The sequence below is a fragment of the Solenopsis invicta genome, chromosome 3 (assembly GCF_016802725.1).
Source record: "Solenopsis invicta isolate M01_SB chromosome 3, UNIL_Sinv_3.0, whole genome shotgun sequence".
NCBI lineage: Eukaryota > Metazoa > Arthropoda > Insecta > Hymenoptera > Formicidae > Solenopsis > Solenopsis invicta.
This window is the reverse complement of record NC_052666.1, coordinates 1,368,318-1,384,578: the sequence shown is the minus strand read 5'-3', so window position 1 is coordinate 1,384,578 and position 16,261 is coordinate 1,368,318. Positions and strand designations below refer to the sequence as shown.

General features: G+C 29.7%; 2 protein-coding genes across 2 annotated transcripts; both read right to left on the bottom strand.

The window, feature by feature from the left end:
- Positions 1 to 1,509: 1,509 nt before the first annotated feature.
- LOC120357181 (cytochrome P450 4C1-like) lies at positions 1,510 to 2,970 on the bottom strand. The gene is made up of 3 exons (XM_039447027.1): positions 2,570 to 2,970; positions 2,043 to 2,219; positions 1,510 to 1,962 (listed from the first exon to the last, which is right to left on the bottom strand). Exons 1-3 carry the CDS (start codon positions 2,745 to 2,747, stop codon positions 1,799 to 1,801), a joined length of 519 nt encoding a protein of 172 aa, XP_039302961.1. The 5' UTR covers positions 2,748 to 2,970; the 3' UTR covers positions 1,510 to 1,798.
- A 4,898-nt stretch (positions 2,971 to 7,868) lies between these two features.
- LOC105203690 lies at positions 7,869 to 16,261 on the bottom strand. Its single transcript, XM_011172567.3, has 8 exons — positions 15,749 to 16,261; positions 13,289 to 13,530; positions 12,552 to 12,747; positions 12,137 to 12,388; positions 11,373 to 11,522; positions 10,119 to 10,342; positions 9,863 to 10,022; positions 7,869 to 9,691 (listed from the first exon to the last, which is right to left on the bottom strand). The coding sequence occupies exons 1-8, from the start codon at positions 15,834 to 15,836 to the stop codon at positions 9,555 to 9,557; spliced, it is 1,449 nt and encodes a 482-aa protein (XP_011170869.2). The 5' UTR covers positions 15,837 to 16,261; the 3' UTR covers positions 7,869 to 9,554.

Genomic DNA, 16,261 nt, shown 5'->3' with positions numbered 1-16,261 from the left:
GGGAACTGTACTCCGCAAGACAATACATTATTAATTTCAGACGTAACTAACATTACTGAAATAAAACAAACAATAGCAGATAATGGAAAATACATCAATTTCAAAAACTAATACGGAAATTCATAATAAAAAAGAAAGAAAAAAAGTCCCACAACAAAAACAAATTAGTAATTTTCCAGTTTATAATTATTTGTAAAGTAATCATAGTATACTATTTGATTACAATTATTGCGGAAACGCAGACTGGTATGTTTCTGATTATTTTGAGGAAATCGTGAAGCATATAGCTGGTTCAATAGTACATTCACTGAAAAAAAAATTAATTTGTGAAATTTGTAAAGATATGTTAGAAGGTGATAGTGATAAATCAAAATTAACAATTTTAAAAAATTGTGGTGGCTTGCATTTTCCTTCGAAAGATGTCATTTTCATTTGTATGAGTGCTGAGAAAATAATACGTCAACATACTTATTTATTGTTAAAAGATATAAATAACAAGCTTATAACAAAAACACTACAACTACTTCCTAATGCAATTTTAGATAACAATAATCATATTTTAGATCAAGAGCCTTTGTATGATCATCGACACCAATTGATTATTCTTATTATACAAAAATATATCGATATTCGTTTGACACACAGAAGTAAATGCTCCAAAAATGATTCTAAAAGAATTAGAATGCATTATAATAAGCTAACGATTTTCAGTGGCCAATAATAATATATTAACTGATAAAAACATAGATAAAAGTTGTATACTTTCTATATGTTTGATGTTAAGTTTATAATAAATAAGAGTTCAAGTTTGAATATATATTAAAAATACGTAAAATGTTTTATTAGAATATTTTATTATTATAACATTACAAATTTTTGTTATGTATAAGCGTTTATGTAAATAAAAAACTTCATGTGGAATGTATTGTTATTATTAATATAAACATTTTCCTCCTTTTCTCCTTTCCTCTGTTTCATGCATTATGTATCTTTATTTAACATTCAATGTTCAACAAAACTAAATGATGCATTGCACGCATGCGTGAAACGGAAAACGCACTCCGATATATTGCTCTCCTCATCCTCCCCACTTGACTGCGAAAATCAACAGCGCATGCGCGATTAAACAAGGATGGTGAAACCCTTTCGTTCTCTGTCTCTTTCTATTAGCTCACGCATTCGTGGCTGGCTATTCCCTTCTATCTATACAACCTCTTTGGTTTACAAACGTTTCTTGTCAGTGACTTGTTCGCTCAATGAGTCGCTGGTTGGCCGTGTACCAGTAAGCGTGTTTGTAATAGAGTGAAAAAGCGCGGTCAGGATTGCTGATGCAATCCTCTTTATTTCTTGTGCAAGCATATCCTGTATTCCTATTTAAGTCTTTTTGTTTCCCATATAACTATTGAAAGCAAGATAAAAATACCTTGGTTACTATGGTCAAATCGTCCCCGCCACGTTGTTACACTGGGGACGGGTACCATTAACGTTGAGAAGAAGAAGAAGACTTGTTCGCTCGCTGCGCCGCGCCGCGCCGCGCCGCGCCGATGCGATTGAAACTTACCGATCTGATTATGGTGATCGCCCTGGGGAGCGGAATCTCGCCGATTAATAAGCCCAATCTGAGTTTGGAAGTACACGTAATCATCGTACAATCTTAACTTATTATTATTTCAATATTATGATTTTTATTAGAATTAAAGGTGGAAAGGCGATTTACAATTTTAAATTTAATTCTACTTTATTAAATTTTAGAATCAAATGGAGAAAAGAAGGAAAAATTTTATCCGCTAGTTTATTATCATTTGGCAATAGGAATAAATGTTACACGCCTCGGAGTAATAGGGTGTAACAACATATCAACTTCCAATTGCGTTTTCTCTAATAAATCTGCCGGTTTTAGGTAGAAATTATGAATTAATGTTGATATTACTGCCTCCATTTCCCGCAAGGCAAAATTTTGACCTGTAATTTAATATAGGTATATTAAATTAATATATATTAATCCATTTACACACATAAAATGATATAAAAAAATATTTTACCCAAACAGTTCCGTTTACCAGCACTAAAAGGTATGTATGAATATAAATGTTTTTGGTTATTTTTATTTGTAAATCTATCCGGATTAAATAATTCCGGATTTGGCCAAAAATTTGGGTCGTGATGTACTGCGTAGATAGATAAAAATATTACCGTTCCAGGCGGTATTAAATATGATTCTGAAAAATACTTTATTAAAATATAATGTTCAAATAATGAAACTTTATAAAAATTTAGAAAATAAATAACTATATAATTCATAAAATATGTGTGTGTGTGTGTGTGTGTGTGTGTGTGGGGGGGGGGGAGGAGGTGGGTGTGGGTGTGTGTGTGTGTATGTGTGTGTGTAATTAGCATTATAAGAAAATTAATTAGTTTTATTTATTAGAATAAAATAATTTAAGAACTTAATTTAAAAATAAAAGAACATATATTTTATCATATAACTGTATAACCTTCATTGATATGTTTACATATAACAAATTTTATACATATATTACGTGTAAAAATATATATAACAGTTACGTACTTAATTGTGCCTTTTCTGAAGTAACTCGTGCTATGAGAGGAGCAGGCGGATATAAACGCATCGACTCTTGAATGCATCCTTCTAAATATTTAAGATTTTGTAAAGAAGATTCTGTAAGTTTTCCTTCAGTGTTCTTCATACTAGCATCAATTTCATTTCTGACACGATCCTGTTTCATTAATGTTAATTAGAGAGATTATTTTTTACTATTTGACATTTATGTAGAGTGACCAACATCAAAATTGAAAAAGGAGAGAATTTTTTGTCAAAAATGAGGAAAATAGAAGAAAATAGAGGAACATCAATTTTACTAGGTGATAACCGAAGGAAGACATAAAATCATTTTTTTACACGTTTTTTACAATTATATTTAACAATTTAACTAAAAATAATATTTAATCACATATTTAATGTACTTTTTTGCAGTCTTTTAAATAAAAAATTAACTAAAAAAATAACTCTATTTTAAAATATCTTTTAAAATAAAAATTGTTTTTTCAATATTCATTTTTTTATTGTTTTTATATTTAGCTTTTGTCTTGCAAAATTCTAACAATTTTTTTATTATTTACAACATCGTTGTAAAAATCCTGACATTGCACATTCTAAAAATTGTATTGCACCATCAACAGCCTTTACATTATCAAGAAATTTTAATATTTCTTCTAATTGGTCCTAATTGGTCACTCAAAGTAACTCTACTCGACGGGTACAATTTTCGAACGCAGCCTATCTAAGTAAAAAAAAAAGCTATAGTAAGACATCTATCTTATTTGTCACAATGTTTTTGATTGATTAGCAATGATTTGTATTACAAAGCTAAACTAAAAAGATTTTCTTTATTATCTGTTCTCAATTCATTGTTTTCATTTAACAATTTTGAAAAGGGAGGAATTTCTACGACTTTTATGGCAAAAGGGAGGAAGAGAGGAATATGATTGAAAGAGAGAAATTTCCTCCCTTTTTCCCTTAGTTGATTATATTTATGTATAAAGAAATGGGATTGTAGAATCTCTACACTTATTTTAAAAACGTTTCGTGCAATTAATTTTTTAAGTATTAAATATAAATTATATGTTTAACCCTCAACTGACACATTATATCGGATTTGATATTTGGCCACACATGAGTGTACGTTATCTGACTATTTTCAATTGCGAATATCTTTGTATGTAACGTATAGTATAGGAACATTTTTTTTTAAATCGATACGCCAGAATGTCAAAAAAAAAGATAAGTATAAAAATCGAGAAATTGAATATATTTGAAATATTCAAGAGAGAAGAAAATGTACTCGCGAAATAAACAGTTTTTTTTTTAAATTCATAATTTTGAGAGGAAAACCGTTAGACCGTAATTTTAAACCGTAAATTTTTCCAACAGATTTTGAAAAGTAAATGAATATATTTTAAGAAAAAAATATTGTTATTTAGATTATTTTCAAGAAATACATTTATTCTAGAAGGTAAAGCTAATTGATTGAAGATAATTTTTTCAGCGTAAAAAAAGATGAATTGATAGAATAAATTAATTATTTTTAATTAAGAAACTTAAAAAAAACATAAAATACAATATAATGTACTTTATTAATGTTTATTTAAAAGGAATATTTGCAGCAAATTTTCTATTTGTAGTATATTGCTTACACATCGTGTAACGACGCGAAACTCGTATCGCGTATACACATGCGGATGCAATACATGCATCATAAAGAATAGGCGACAATCGAACGGCGCGGCACAACAAACACTAAAAAGAGGTAACGAAAAACGAGAAAGGGAAATCTTGGACGATAGGAAAGGCCGCGAGCATTTCCTGTTGACACGCAATTATTAGCCAAAAACAAACATCGTTCGGACGATGCGGCGTCAATATTACAATTGCAAACACATTTGTAAACAACCGTTTTAAGATAATATTGGCGTCACTAGTCGTGGGACCGTCGCGTCGGCAATCGTTTTCGGCCGATCGTCTTTTATTCACCGCGCTTAGAAACCGAAAATCTAGATTGCCCAATCGGGGCAAAGATTTCGAAAATCAAAACCAAGAGAAGTGAAAACATGGCAATTCGTAAGTTGATAAATAAAGAGTCCGAAAGGCTCTTCGGCACTCCTTAGTCCGTTTTTTAATCGAAGTCGATATCATACAAGTTTCTCTCTCCGCCGTGTATCAGCGAGATATAACACACGAGTTTGCCTATTTGAAACAATCATATCTCCAATTCGAACATAGGCCCAGAGCGAGATACGCTCCTGAGACAATACAAACCGCAATCGCTCCAGGGCAAAAAAAAATACAATCACTTGTCCTACACAAATAACATTACGTGAAAAAATTATAATAGTGACAGTTGTCTGAATAAACTGGTAAATGAAACTACAGTGGTAAATAATTAAGTATCTTTTTAGTTAACACATCGATTTGTCACATTTCAAACCCTTATACGATGTTTTACGATGAAGGGTTGACGGACATAATAAGTAACTTTTTGGTTTTGTTATTTTATTTTCTTTCAACAAATCGCAAGGATCTTGAACTTCGGAAATGTTTATATAATCTAGGAAACATTCATTTTGTACACGTTTGCGACGTTAAAGAAGTAAGACTATGTGTCAGAAATGGCTTGATGAGAGTTACAAATAAATTTTATATGTAATCTCTATGACATTTTTCCGTTTTATCTTTCAGTAAATTATAAATAATAAACAAATTAACGCTGATCTAACACCCCATAAAAGTATTGCAAAGTCATCTACGCGTTTTTCTTGCAGTGATGAAATCGTGACATTTTTTTATCAACGCAGAAACGAACTAGTCTCTTATTGGTCAGAGTATAAAAATAATGTAAAAAATTATACAATACTAATCAACTTATTTTTGCTTATCAAAGATAAATCTAATTTTCTTTTTATTGACGATATGTACATTTCAGATACAGTGGGTGTAGTGCACCCGTAACTTGAAACAACTCGACTGTGTAAAATGTTGATTATCGGAGACTGCTGTCATGGGGAATCAGTAGTGGGAATATTGATAGAAATATTCCCGGACTCCTGTCTCCCAACCAAGGTGTTTAATAAGCATAGGGCTTTTGTAAGTGAAAGCATTTAGCTAATAGTAAGAGAAAAAAAATGAGATGATCTCCACTGTCCTTGTCTAATGTTGTGCGCGCGCATCGAGCTGGGTGGTGCTGAGTAGGGAGGTATAGTGTACTTTGTTTCAAATTCTCCCCACTTGACTGCGAAAATCAACAGCGCATGCACGATTGAACAAGAATGGTGAGGATCATCTCGTTTCCTATCTCTTTTTATTAGTTTACGCATTCGTGGCTGGCTCTTCCCCTCTATAGTATAATCTCTTTGCTCCCAACTCCTACAATTTATAAATGCCAAGCATTTTTGTAAATAGCGCGAGTGTACGAGATTCAGTGTGTCAGCTGAAGATTAAAATAAATATAATATATAAAAAATGTGTAATATATTTATATAAGTAAGGATGACCGAGGCAATTCGGGAGACAAGGCAACTCGAAAAATGGAAATATCTTTGTATGGGTACATATTAAAAATTTACTTCAAATACTGTAAACGCGTCCTAATGTAACGATGCTGCTAACAAAGTTTTGTTGGTGACGGCGTCATATTAACGTCGTAATAGTCAAAAATGTGTTTTGCGACAGTCGGAGTAATTTCTAATAATTTCTAATAATTTCTCAGCATTTTTTCAAAACTTAAATAAGATAAATAAGATTCTTTTTGAAAACTTTGAATGTATAACCGTGCCCAGTTGAATGTATTTGACACATTTTGTGTTTACTTTTTGCTGCATGATGTCTACTTTTTGTCGATCATACGCAATAAAGCGCACAGTTGATGTCTGGGCTAATTGAAATACCAAACGTCGAATTGTCGTGTGGACAATTTCTTTCTTTCATATTTGCGTTCTACAAGGTCATCGAAAAGTATCGGACATCCCAAATATTTCCGTTTCCTTGCATTTTACAAGAAAATGTTTTAGACAAAAGTTGTATGGTTTCAAAGTGGTCATAAGATGGTGTTATTAATTTGACCTTGAATAGTTGCTTAAAGATCACGTGAAGGACACCTTCAATTTTTTAAATAGGATTGCCTACTTTATATTGCTTATTCTTGTAGATTATTTCGAGACCTTTCCAAAACACTTCCATAAAAAAGTTTATTTTTGTTAAGTACGTTCCAAATTATGACGCTTGAAAGTGACATTACCCCTACTAGCACAAAATATTGGTGCAATATTGGGAAATAATGTAAACCCAATATTCTCTATTGGGTGTAAATTGATTTTCAATACTGGTCCAATATTGCAGAGTATGATATCGACTCTTATTTAACCAATATTGAAATTGCAATATTAGTCCAATATTAAAAAATCATGTAAACCCAATATTATCTATTGGGTGTGAATTGATTTTCAATATTGGTCCAATAGCGCAAAGTATGATATCGACCCTTATTTAACCAATATTGAAGTTGCAATATTGATCCAATATTGAAAAATAACCTAAACCCAATATTTTATATCGGGTGTGAATTGATTTTCAATATTGGTCCAATATCGCAAAGTATGATATCGACCCTTATTTAACCAATATTGAAGTTGCAATATTGATCCAATATTGAAAAATAACCTAAACCCAATATTTTATATTGGGTGTGAACTGATTTTCAATATTGATCCAATATTAAAAGGTGGATGTCGACTCTGATATAACCAATATTGAAGTTGCAATATTAGTCTAATGTCAAGCAATAATTTATAATAATTTTTTTATCTCATTGCAAAACAATATTATATATTGTAACTTTAATATTGGCTAAATAAGAGTAAGTGTCCCACTTTTTATTATTTTACAATAATTAACATATCCTCTCATGGTAAAAAAATACTATAAGTTATAGATTTTTTAAAATTTTATTTAAGAAAGAAATTTTACTTAAAAAAGAAATGTTACATTTTTTTGTGTTAATTTTCTACAGAATACTTATGTTACTTTTTTACATATATTCAATTAACATGAAAATTTGGATTAACCTTTTAAGACATGTGCTCTGGTTGTAAGAGAAAAGTGGTATTTATGACAATATTGCTTTAATTTTAAAGTTACTATTACTACAATATTAGTAATAATAACTTATAATTGTATTAACTATAAAAAAGTTTTATTATAAATTGTAATTTTTAATATTAATATAGTAAAATATCAAAGTTTTAATAATAAAAATAAAATAAACATTTTTATATAAAAATGCAAACAATTTTAGTGAATATAACTTTAACATTTGCTTATTATTTAGGTAGTAATAATAACTAATAGCTATACTTTGTATGGTTTTAACAAGTAAATATATACATTTGGCACAAAAAATAACTATAAATTATAATCAAATGTGTATCTGTATTGTAAAAACAAAACACTTTTCTTAAACAAAAAAAAACCAAATGTGTACATTTTTAAAAATTTTATGATTTCTAGAAATTTTAAACGGCTGACGAGCTCATGGTTAATTGCATAAATTATTATTATCTCTATCAAGAGATATTCATAAATCAGAAATAATCCCCTACCCATTTAGGAACTGTATTACATTATAAACTTCCATAGATTTTTCACGTTTTTGCGATTCAGCCTCGTTATAAAAAGTTAAAAAACAAATTGCATGTAATAATTGGTGAACATTTACTTCATCAACGCGTACAACTGACGCTTCAAATAGCATTATGTAAAAGTCTTCGATATTTTTGGAAACATTACCAACGACGCCTAAATAACTTCTACTGTTCAAATAACTGTACAATATTATATAAGGAATTTTCTCTTCGTCATTCGCAGCTGTTAATTTGATGACTAGAATCTCGTTTGAACCGCTCCTCTTCATTTTCGAGATGTAGTTCCAAACAGTTTCGTGACTGATTCTACCGACAACATCAACGGTATCCGGCAGATCGTCCATGAGATCTTTGGCGTTGGCGCTTACTTCTTGCGCAGTTATGAAGAACTTAGCGACGTCAACTATATTGACAAACCCGCACCAGACAGTGTGCCAACTGCCCTTCGTCGACATTTCCTTATCTGTCACCTGTTCTTTGTCTCTCTTGGATTTCTTGTTTATATCGGACGTTTTGATCGTGACGGTGGAACAAGGTTCTCAATGAGATATCAGAATCATTCCCATCAATCGTGTTCGTTGTTGCCTCGTCTTCTACGTGCTGCCAGAGACGATCCTCTATCGGTTTTTCCACAATCATTACTATCATTACGCTTATGTCTGTCCTTTTCTCTCTGTCGGTCTCTTCTTTATACTCGTCTTGTCTCAATCTCTGTTTCGAACTCAATCCTTCTCTCATTCTTTTATCCTTGTCGCGTCTGCTCTCTTTGTTTCTATTCGACTTTCGCTCTTTACTCTTATCCCGCGTCTTACTACGATCTCGGTCCCGACTACGACGATGCTGACTGCAACTTCTCTCCTGTCGAACCTTGGCTTTGAATTTTGTGGCGTCGTGCTCTCTCCCTTTCTTCTTATCCTTCCTCTTTCGTTCGTCCGTATTCTTGGATTTCTTTGTTTCTATTTGCGCTTTTAATCTATCTTCCTTACTTTTATCTTTCTCCAGATCATCAAATGTAAAATTTATGCTGTCGCCGCTATTTAATGCGAAAACAATATCTTATACGGGCGTTTTAGGATCAACGTGATCGATTCCACCATTAATCTTGATTGTCTGTTTACGTTGATGAAGTAAACGTTCACCAATTATCAATTATTATCGCTTTACAGAGATAGAAATGCGATTAATCAACGTCACATGCGACGCTCTGCAAAAATAACAGTTTGCTACCGTGTCACTAATCTACATCACAGTTTTGTATATGCGCATCGCACGTTATTGCAATGATGTAACTTTATAATGTAAATATGAGGCGTGCTTGAAAGCATATACTAATCATAAAATTATATAACAATATTACGCGTAACATTTACTCTTTCTTTTCGTCCTCCTTCCCTGTCTCCGCTTTCAGCAAGAAACTTTGAGATTCGTTTGAAGATATCACTTCTACTTGCTTGTGGCAATTTTCTTGATACGACTTCTATAAATAGAAAGAACATTTATATAAGTAATGTTTTTGTTGGTAAAGTATAAAACAATTTCACACCCGTAAAATGTATTTAATGCAATAATTTTTGTTGAAAAGTACAACTTTAATCTTGAAATGTGTATTTTAAATAATGTAATAAAGAGAAAGTACAGCAAAGCTCACCAAATACAGCAGCAGAAACTTTGGTGGTAGAAAAATTACGTTTGTTTTGTTTTCCGCATCCACTGAACTGGATTGAAACGGCTTTTTTTACAAGAAGTTTCATTACCGATGGCACTAATTGATTCACCGTTTCTCCTGATGCAAATGTGAGATATTTGACCTATAAATTAAAATATGGGTTAATATAAATATTTAAATATAAGTTGCTTGGAAAAAAATACGGATTACATTACAATAATTTTATATATATACTTACCAAAGATGAAAAGTCCTCTTCCGAGTTTGTCAACCAGTCCTCAATTTCATTGAAAGATTCCATTGAAGTAATCGGAAGTAGCCGACTAAATTTATTTATAGTTATGTCGTTATTTGTCGCCAGTAAAGCGTCCATTCCTGCTTTCATATCTCTTTGATTTTTTTTGATTATGGCTATTTCATATTTAATTTCTTCTATTTGTGTATAAATCTTAATTAATATTTCTGCGAAAAAAAAATAGTTGTAACGCTTGTATTAGAGGAAGGACGACGGTCATGGAATATACCAAGGGTGGTGGAATATCATGATATCTCATATAATTCGCGTTGAATTCAAAGAGCAACCATTAGAATTATTACGTTCATTATTACAATTATTTTTACGTTACAGTCAACAATTATTACAATCATTATTACGTTACAGTCTACTTTTAGATATAAGATGGTTACTTATCATTAGCATTTATGTTCTTATAAAAATTGAATTTTAGTTTAACAGGTTGCAGAACTTTTTACAGATGTATACCCTCTATATAATTTTGAGAAGTATGTTACATATTAATTTTTTAATTTTAGTTAAACTTGAAGGCCTTGAATGTAAATTAAAAATATCACTAAATTTAATGTGTATCGTAACGTGTATAAATCAAGTCATGTTGTATGTAGGCTGTGGTTATGACTTGTGGAATATAGCCGCCATGTGCCTCTTTTTTACAACTTTATAATTGCAATTATTGTAGACGTTGTAATGTTTATTAGAAAAAAGAAATTTATTTTAAAGTTGTAAGCTTTATTTTTAACAAAATTTTAAGCCAAAAAAATTTAACAAAAAATTTTTTTTAGTAAAAGATATTTCATAAAATGTTCATAAAATCTTGTTTTATAATACTTATTTGTGTAAAATCTATGGAAGATCATTAATGTGTTTTTTTATAAATAAAAGTGCTATTCATAACATTAATTGTTAGCATTCTACGATGCCCATGTTATTCCACAAACACATTCTTTTTCCCTCTTCAGTTAATTGTAAATTATGTTCGTTTTCTATATACTCGATGAACTTGTGCCTCTAAGGTATTTGGTAGAACTGTATGATTAATAAATTGGCGTTGGTTACAATTGTGTCACATTATTATTTTCTGAGTTATTGTTAAAAACTGAAATGGTATTCCACAACCCCTTTCTTTTCGCAAATCTAATGAAAAATGTATTTCTTTTTATTTAAAAATAGATATAAACAGCAACCGATTCTTACCCTCTGTAAAACGTTTTAAATCGATTGGTTTTGTAACTGTTATTTCTGTGTTCGTTTGTACAACTCTTTCATTATGCACAATAGGACTGTTTGTAACTTGACAGTCTGTTTGTACATTTTCCTGGCATTCAACTGGTGTTACTGTAGAATCTTTAATGATAAAATGTATTAAATTTTAGGAAGTTTGTGAAATATAATCTTGAATATTAATACATATATTAAATAATGTCTTTTATGATATAAAAATTGAGGAAGAAATTACAAATTAATTAATACGTTTTATTTAACAAATATTAAATTATTGTAGTATATAATTTAATGTTGTTAATAATTAAATATTAGAATATATTATAAATATATTGTTATTAAATAATGTTATTAAAAGTTACATATAAACTACTTCAATTATTAAAAATTTAAAATTATTTTAAGTACAGAAGATCATCAAAACAACATTTTTATATTCTGTACACTCAGCGGCATCAATTCTGTCCCACAGAAAATTTTCCAAACTGACAAGGTACCATCTTTCTACATACTCGCAGTTAATGATAAATGTAACGACTACAGCTTATTGGTTGTTACGTTATTCATAAACTGTAAGTATAGAAGCTACAAAGATAGCGACTTTTCAGTTTGGACAATTTTCCGAAGGACAGAATCGATGATGCTGGGTGAACAGTAGCAATCATAAATGGTCATAAATACTTTTCAGGTGAACATCCATATGCACTTACGTACATATGTATATACGTGTATCTTACCTTGAAAATTAGGAAAAGATGGAACGGCGGGACGTGTAGAACAATTTTCAGAATTCATCTTTTTCTTCTGGATTTGTTTACTTGGTTGTACGCATGACTCTTCTTCTAGTGAGCTTTCTTCATCAGAAGAACAAAATCGAGAAGGCTTCTTTTTTGTTCGTTTTAATTGAGAAGAGTCCGAATCCGTGTCACTGCTCAAATGAGACGTATTTTCTGCTTTTTGAGCTTTTCTTTCAGCATTACTGAGAGAGTCTATAAAAAAATGTACAATTTTTGGTAATAATATCACATTACTGGCACTGTGATTTCTATTTAAAATTAGATGTTACATATTTTTTTGTATTTATTCTAATGTTACACAGTTCTAATAAGTAATAAGCCATTCAACAATAATAAATAAGAAAAAAAAATATACCTGCTTGTCCCAAAACTCTTATTTGGACGGCAGACCAATCAGCATTAGGTTTAGTACATTTCTTTAAGTATTTCTTCAAAATTGATGGGTTTATGCCTTTAGGCCACAAAGCCGTTTTGTTACCAGGTAAAAGCCAAGAAGAGGGAATAATTTCGACTGTGCTCTCTTCGATAAACTCAACTATTGAGTACATCATCTATATATAAAAAGTTATTTTATATTTACTATCTGTATATTTTAATAATACCTTTACAAAAAAAATTGCAGAAATGTATTACTTATTAATAAAAATTTAGACATATAAATGTTACAAGCAAATAATTTATACATAAACATATTAAGAATAAAATAATATATTTTAAGAATATTTATACTGATTTATACTAGTGTTAATTTATTTTGGTTTCAGTAATTGTATGTAAAAGAGGATATGCAATGTATGATACATGGTCCTGAAATACAATGCATTTGGCTTTTATTTGTGACAAATCAACTATTTTAAGTGATTCTTGTAATTTACTAATTCTAAATATTTGTAATTTTTGAGATTCACAAGGATAAGTAAAATAATTATCGTATTTCATAAATTGCTTACAAATTAAAATAGAATAATATATCTGTTGAGAATTTTTACTAATAATATTACAAATCTGTACAATAGTCCCATCATTTAATAATGCATAACAATCAGATTTAGATTTAGAACAAATTTTAAAGTGATATTTATTAAAAATTACCTGTTCATACTGAGTTGCAGAGTTGTTCATATCAGCAGGAAGCGGTCCACACTTGTGCTCACGTTTTAATTCCGACTTAGAGTTATATTTAAAAGAATTGAACTTGCTTTCTGAAAGTCGTCGTGACAATTGCGACAATGGTTTATTTCCAGAACGAAGAGATCGTTTTATTTTTCCAAGTAAATTTTCAAAATCAAAAGCACTTATGTCATCTAATGGTTTTTCAAAGTTTCTTACATCATCTGGAAGATGAATAAGATTATGAATGTTGTAAATTTTAGAACCTGATCCAAAGAAGTCATCAAAATATTTAACAAATTGTATTAACAAAGACTGTGCGTAATTACATAACTCAACTGCTAAGTTGGGAGATGAAAGAATAAATATAGCGACATGAAGAATTTTTAAATGTTCATAATGATTTTTAGAAATAATTCCGTTAAAAACAAACATTCCAGTATATAATAGAAACAGGCGTAATTCTGTAGCTTTCCAACTTTTAATTTTGTTAAAACTTTGTGGTTTTCTTGCAAAATCTACGGGAATATGTTTACGCAATGACTGTAATCTTTCTGACAAGAGACTAACTCTTCTTGCATCCAACTTACAAAAATAATTATTTCCCTGCACAAATACAAAGATTAATCTTCTCACGACTCCTAAATAAACTAAGTGCATTGGATCCAAAATAAATCCTGTAACCATAGGAAAACTGATTTCTTTTAAAGGTGAAACATTGTTGTGATGTTCGATTTGCGTTTGTAGTAAAAAGCTTTCATTAGTTCTTAAATCACTATCAATTTCGTTAAATATCGTCGTTCCAAATTTATGTTCTCCTTTTTGTATGCATCTTTCGCAACTATAATAACCAGTATGGCCTTTTACTTGTTTAATAAAGGCTCTAGCAGGTGTATCACAAATAAAACCCAAAAATGAAACTGAAAATAATTTTGTATCAATAGTTATTCCAATATCACATAAAATTTTATACTCCTGTATGAAATCTTTCAAAAATTCATATATATTTGGGGGTTTTGATTGGCCACAGTAAACAGCGACAATAAAAGGTTCTAATTTATATAAAGACTGATTTATTTTACATAGTATTGGCCAAAATTGTATTGAAGAACTATTGGCTAATGGTATTCCATCAATATTTATAAATAATTCTATTCTTTGTAATGATTTTAGTACAGGTATTTTCGAAAATATTATTTTCAAGTTACTAGCAATTCCAAAATAACAGTATTTACCATTATACATATCAAGAACAGAAGTGTTTCTTTGTGTTTTTAAAATAGTTCTAGCATCGCTAGGCAGATTAAGGTTATATTTTTTTTAATAATTTTGTAAGAGAATTTAAAGCTGAGTGAGAAATTTTAAATTCAATAGCCCACTGAGCAAGATCATTTACTAAATTAGAATTTGAGAAATCTTTAAAATCATTACTATTATTAAAAAATTCTTTGTTATTACTTTGACAACTTTCTTTAGTTACATCATTTTTAATAAAATTATTTTCTATTGAAGAATAAGATACATTATTAGTTGCATTACATACATATTCACAAATATTATTATGAACATTTTGTACTGAAGTACAAAATTCGTTATTAGACACATTACTTACATTTTCAACAACATTATTATCTACATTTTCTACTGTAAAATTTTCATAAAATTTATCTTGTTGGTAATGCTCTGAAACATCAGAATTAATATGATATTATGTGGGTTTCAACTTTGTTCCTTTAACTTCAATTTCTTTTTTTTTCAGAAAATTATTTTTAGTTTCATTATGTTGTATTTCAAGTATTGCCAAATGTTTTTTTACTCTGTTGTTTATTACTTTCCATTTGGTATTTGCACGTCTTATTGAAGACATAGTAATAAATATAAATATTAAAAAACTCTATACATGTATATTTACGTATGAATAGGAATAATTATTTTTCAACAATTAAAAAAGCGGAAGAGAGCACAAAATTTATTAGAAACCCTGTAAAATAAAATATTTAAAATATATACATGTAATAATTTTTCTTTGCAGTTTTCCTATGTTTTATAAAGCATTTATCAGCTTCTTAACCGCAATTTTGCGTATTAAATGCTCGGTGTTAATTAGTTACAAGATTGATTAGAGTCTTTTCGTATTGTGAGTCGTCTTAACGATGGATTTTTTATAATTCCAGGATTAGTTGTTTCTTAAGAAAAAATTTTCAAGCCTATAAATCGCCGAGAAGAAATTATTAGAGAAGACAAAGACTATATGTTGATGATCAAAATAAAAACGCTTTTTAAAAACAATTTTGTCTTTTTTGAATAAAATACAAAAACCTTCTAATCAACCTGATAAAATAATCTTTAGTAACATTATTCTTGGAGAGAAAATAACCTTCCGGAACATAACCTTTTAATAGATTTCTAAACTGATTTATATAGATATCATTTGAAACTCACTTTTATCACATTTATAATGTATCCTTGTCGGAAGAAAAACATTCACAATCAGTACCAGCAAAGAGGCAATATATATTATTTGTCTCATACAAACAAATCACGTAGGCAGCCATTCGATCAATTCGCATCAAGTCATGCGTGTGGTGCGTGCAAAATGGGATTGTGTAAGATCGCGTGATCACGATTGTCATTTCACCATTCTTTTCGGCGGGGCTTTTTGAATTCTTGTTGTCTTTTACATAATCAATTCAAATCGATTCAAATTTTCTTAATTTCTTCCTTAAATTTTTATATCATAAAAGAAAGCATTTAATATATTTTTATTCAAAATGATATTTCACAAACCTTTTAAAATTTAATACCCTTTCTCATTAAAGATTCTACAGTAAAACAAACAGTTGAATGCCAGGAAAATGTACAAACAGACTGTCAAGTTACAAACAGTCCTATTGTACAAAATGAAAGGGTTGTAGAAACAAGCACAGAAATTACAATTACAGAATCAACAAATTT

Bases quoted from the DNA above. Each gene is read 5' to 3' on its own strand.
- LOC120357181 (XM_039447027.1), bottom strand. From the start codon at position 2,747: ATGAAACAGGATCGTGTCAGAAATGAAATTGATGCTAGTATGAAGAAC. The intron at 2,220-2,569 runs GTACGTAACTGT...AGTATTTTTCAG, and splicing joins TTCAGAAAAGGCACAATTAA to AATCATATTTAATACCGCCT. The intron at 1,963-2,042 runs GTAAAATATTTT...ATTAAATTACAG, and splicing joins TGGTAAACGGAACTGTTTGG to GTCAAAATTTTGCCTTGCGG.
- LOC105203690 (XM_011172567.3), bottom strand. From the start codon at position 15,836: ATGAGACAAATAATATATATTGCCTCTTTGCTGGTACTGATTGTGAAT. The intron at 12,748-13,288 runs GTAATTTTTAAT...TTTTATATATAG, and splicing joins CTGCAACTCAGTATGAACAG to ATGATGTACTCAATAGTTGA. The intron at 12,389-12,551 runs GTATATTTTTTT...ATTTTTTTATAG, and splicing joins AAGAGTTTTGGGACAAGCAG to ACTCTCTCAGTAATGCTGAA.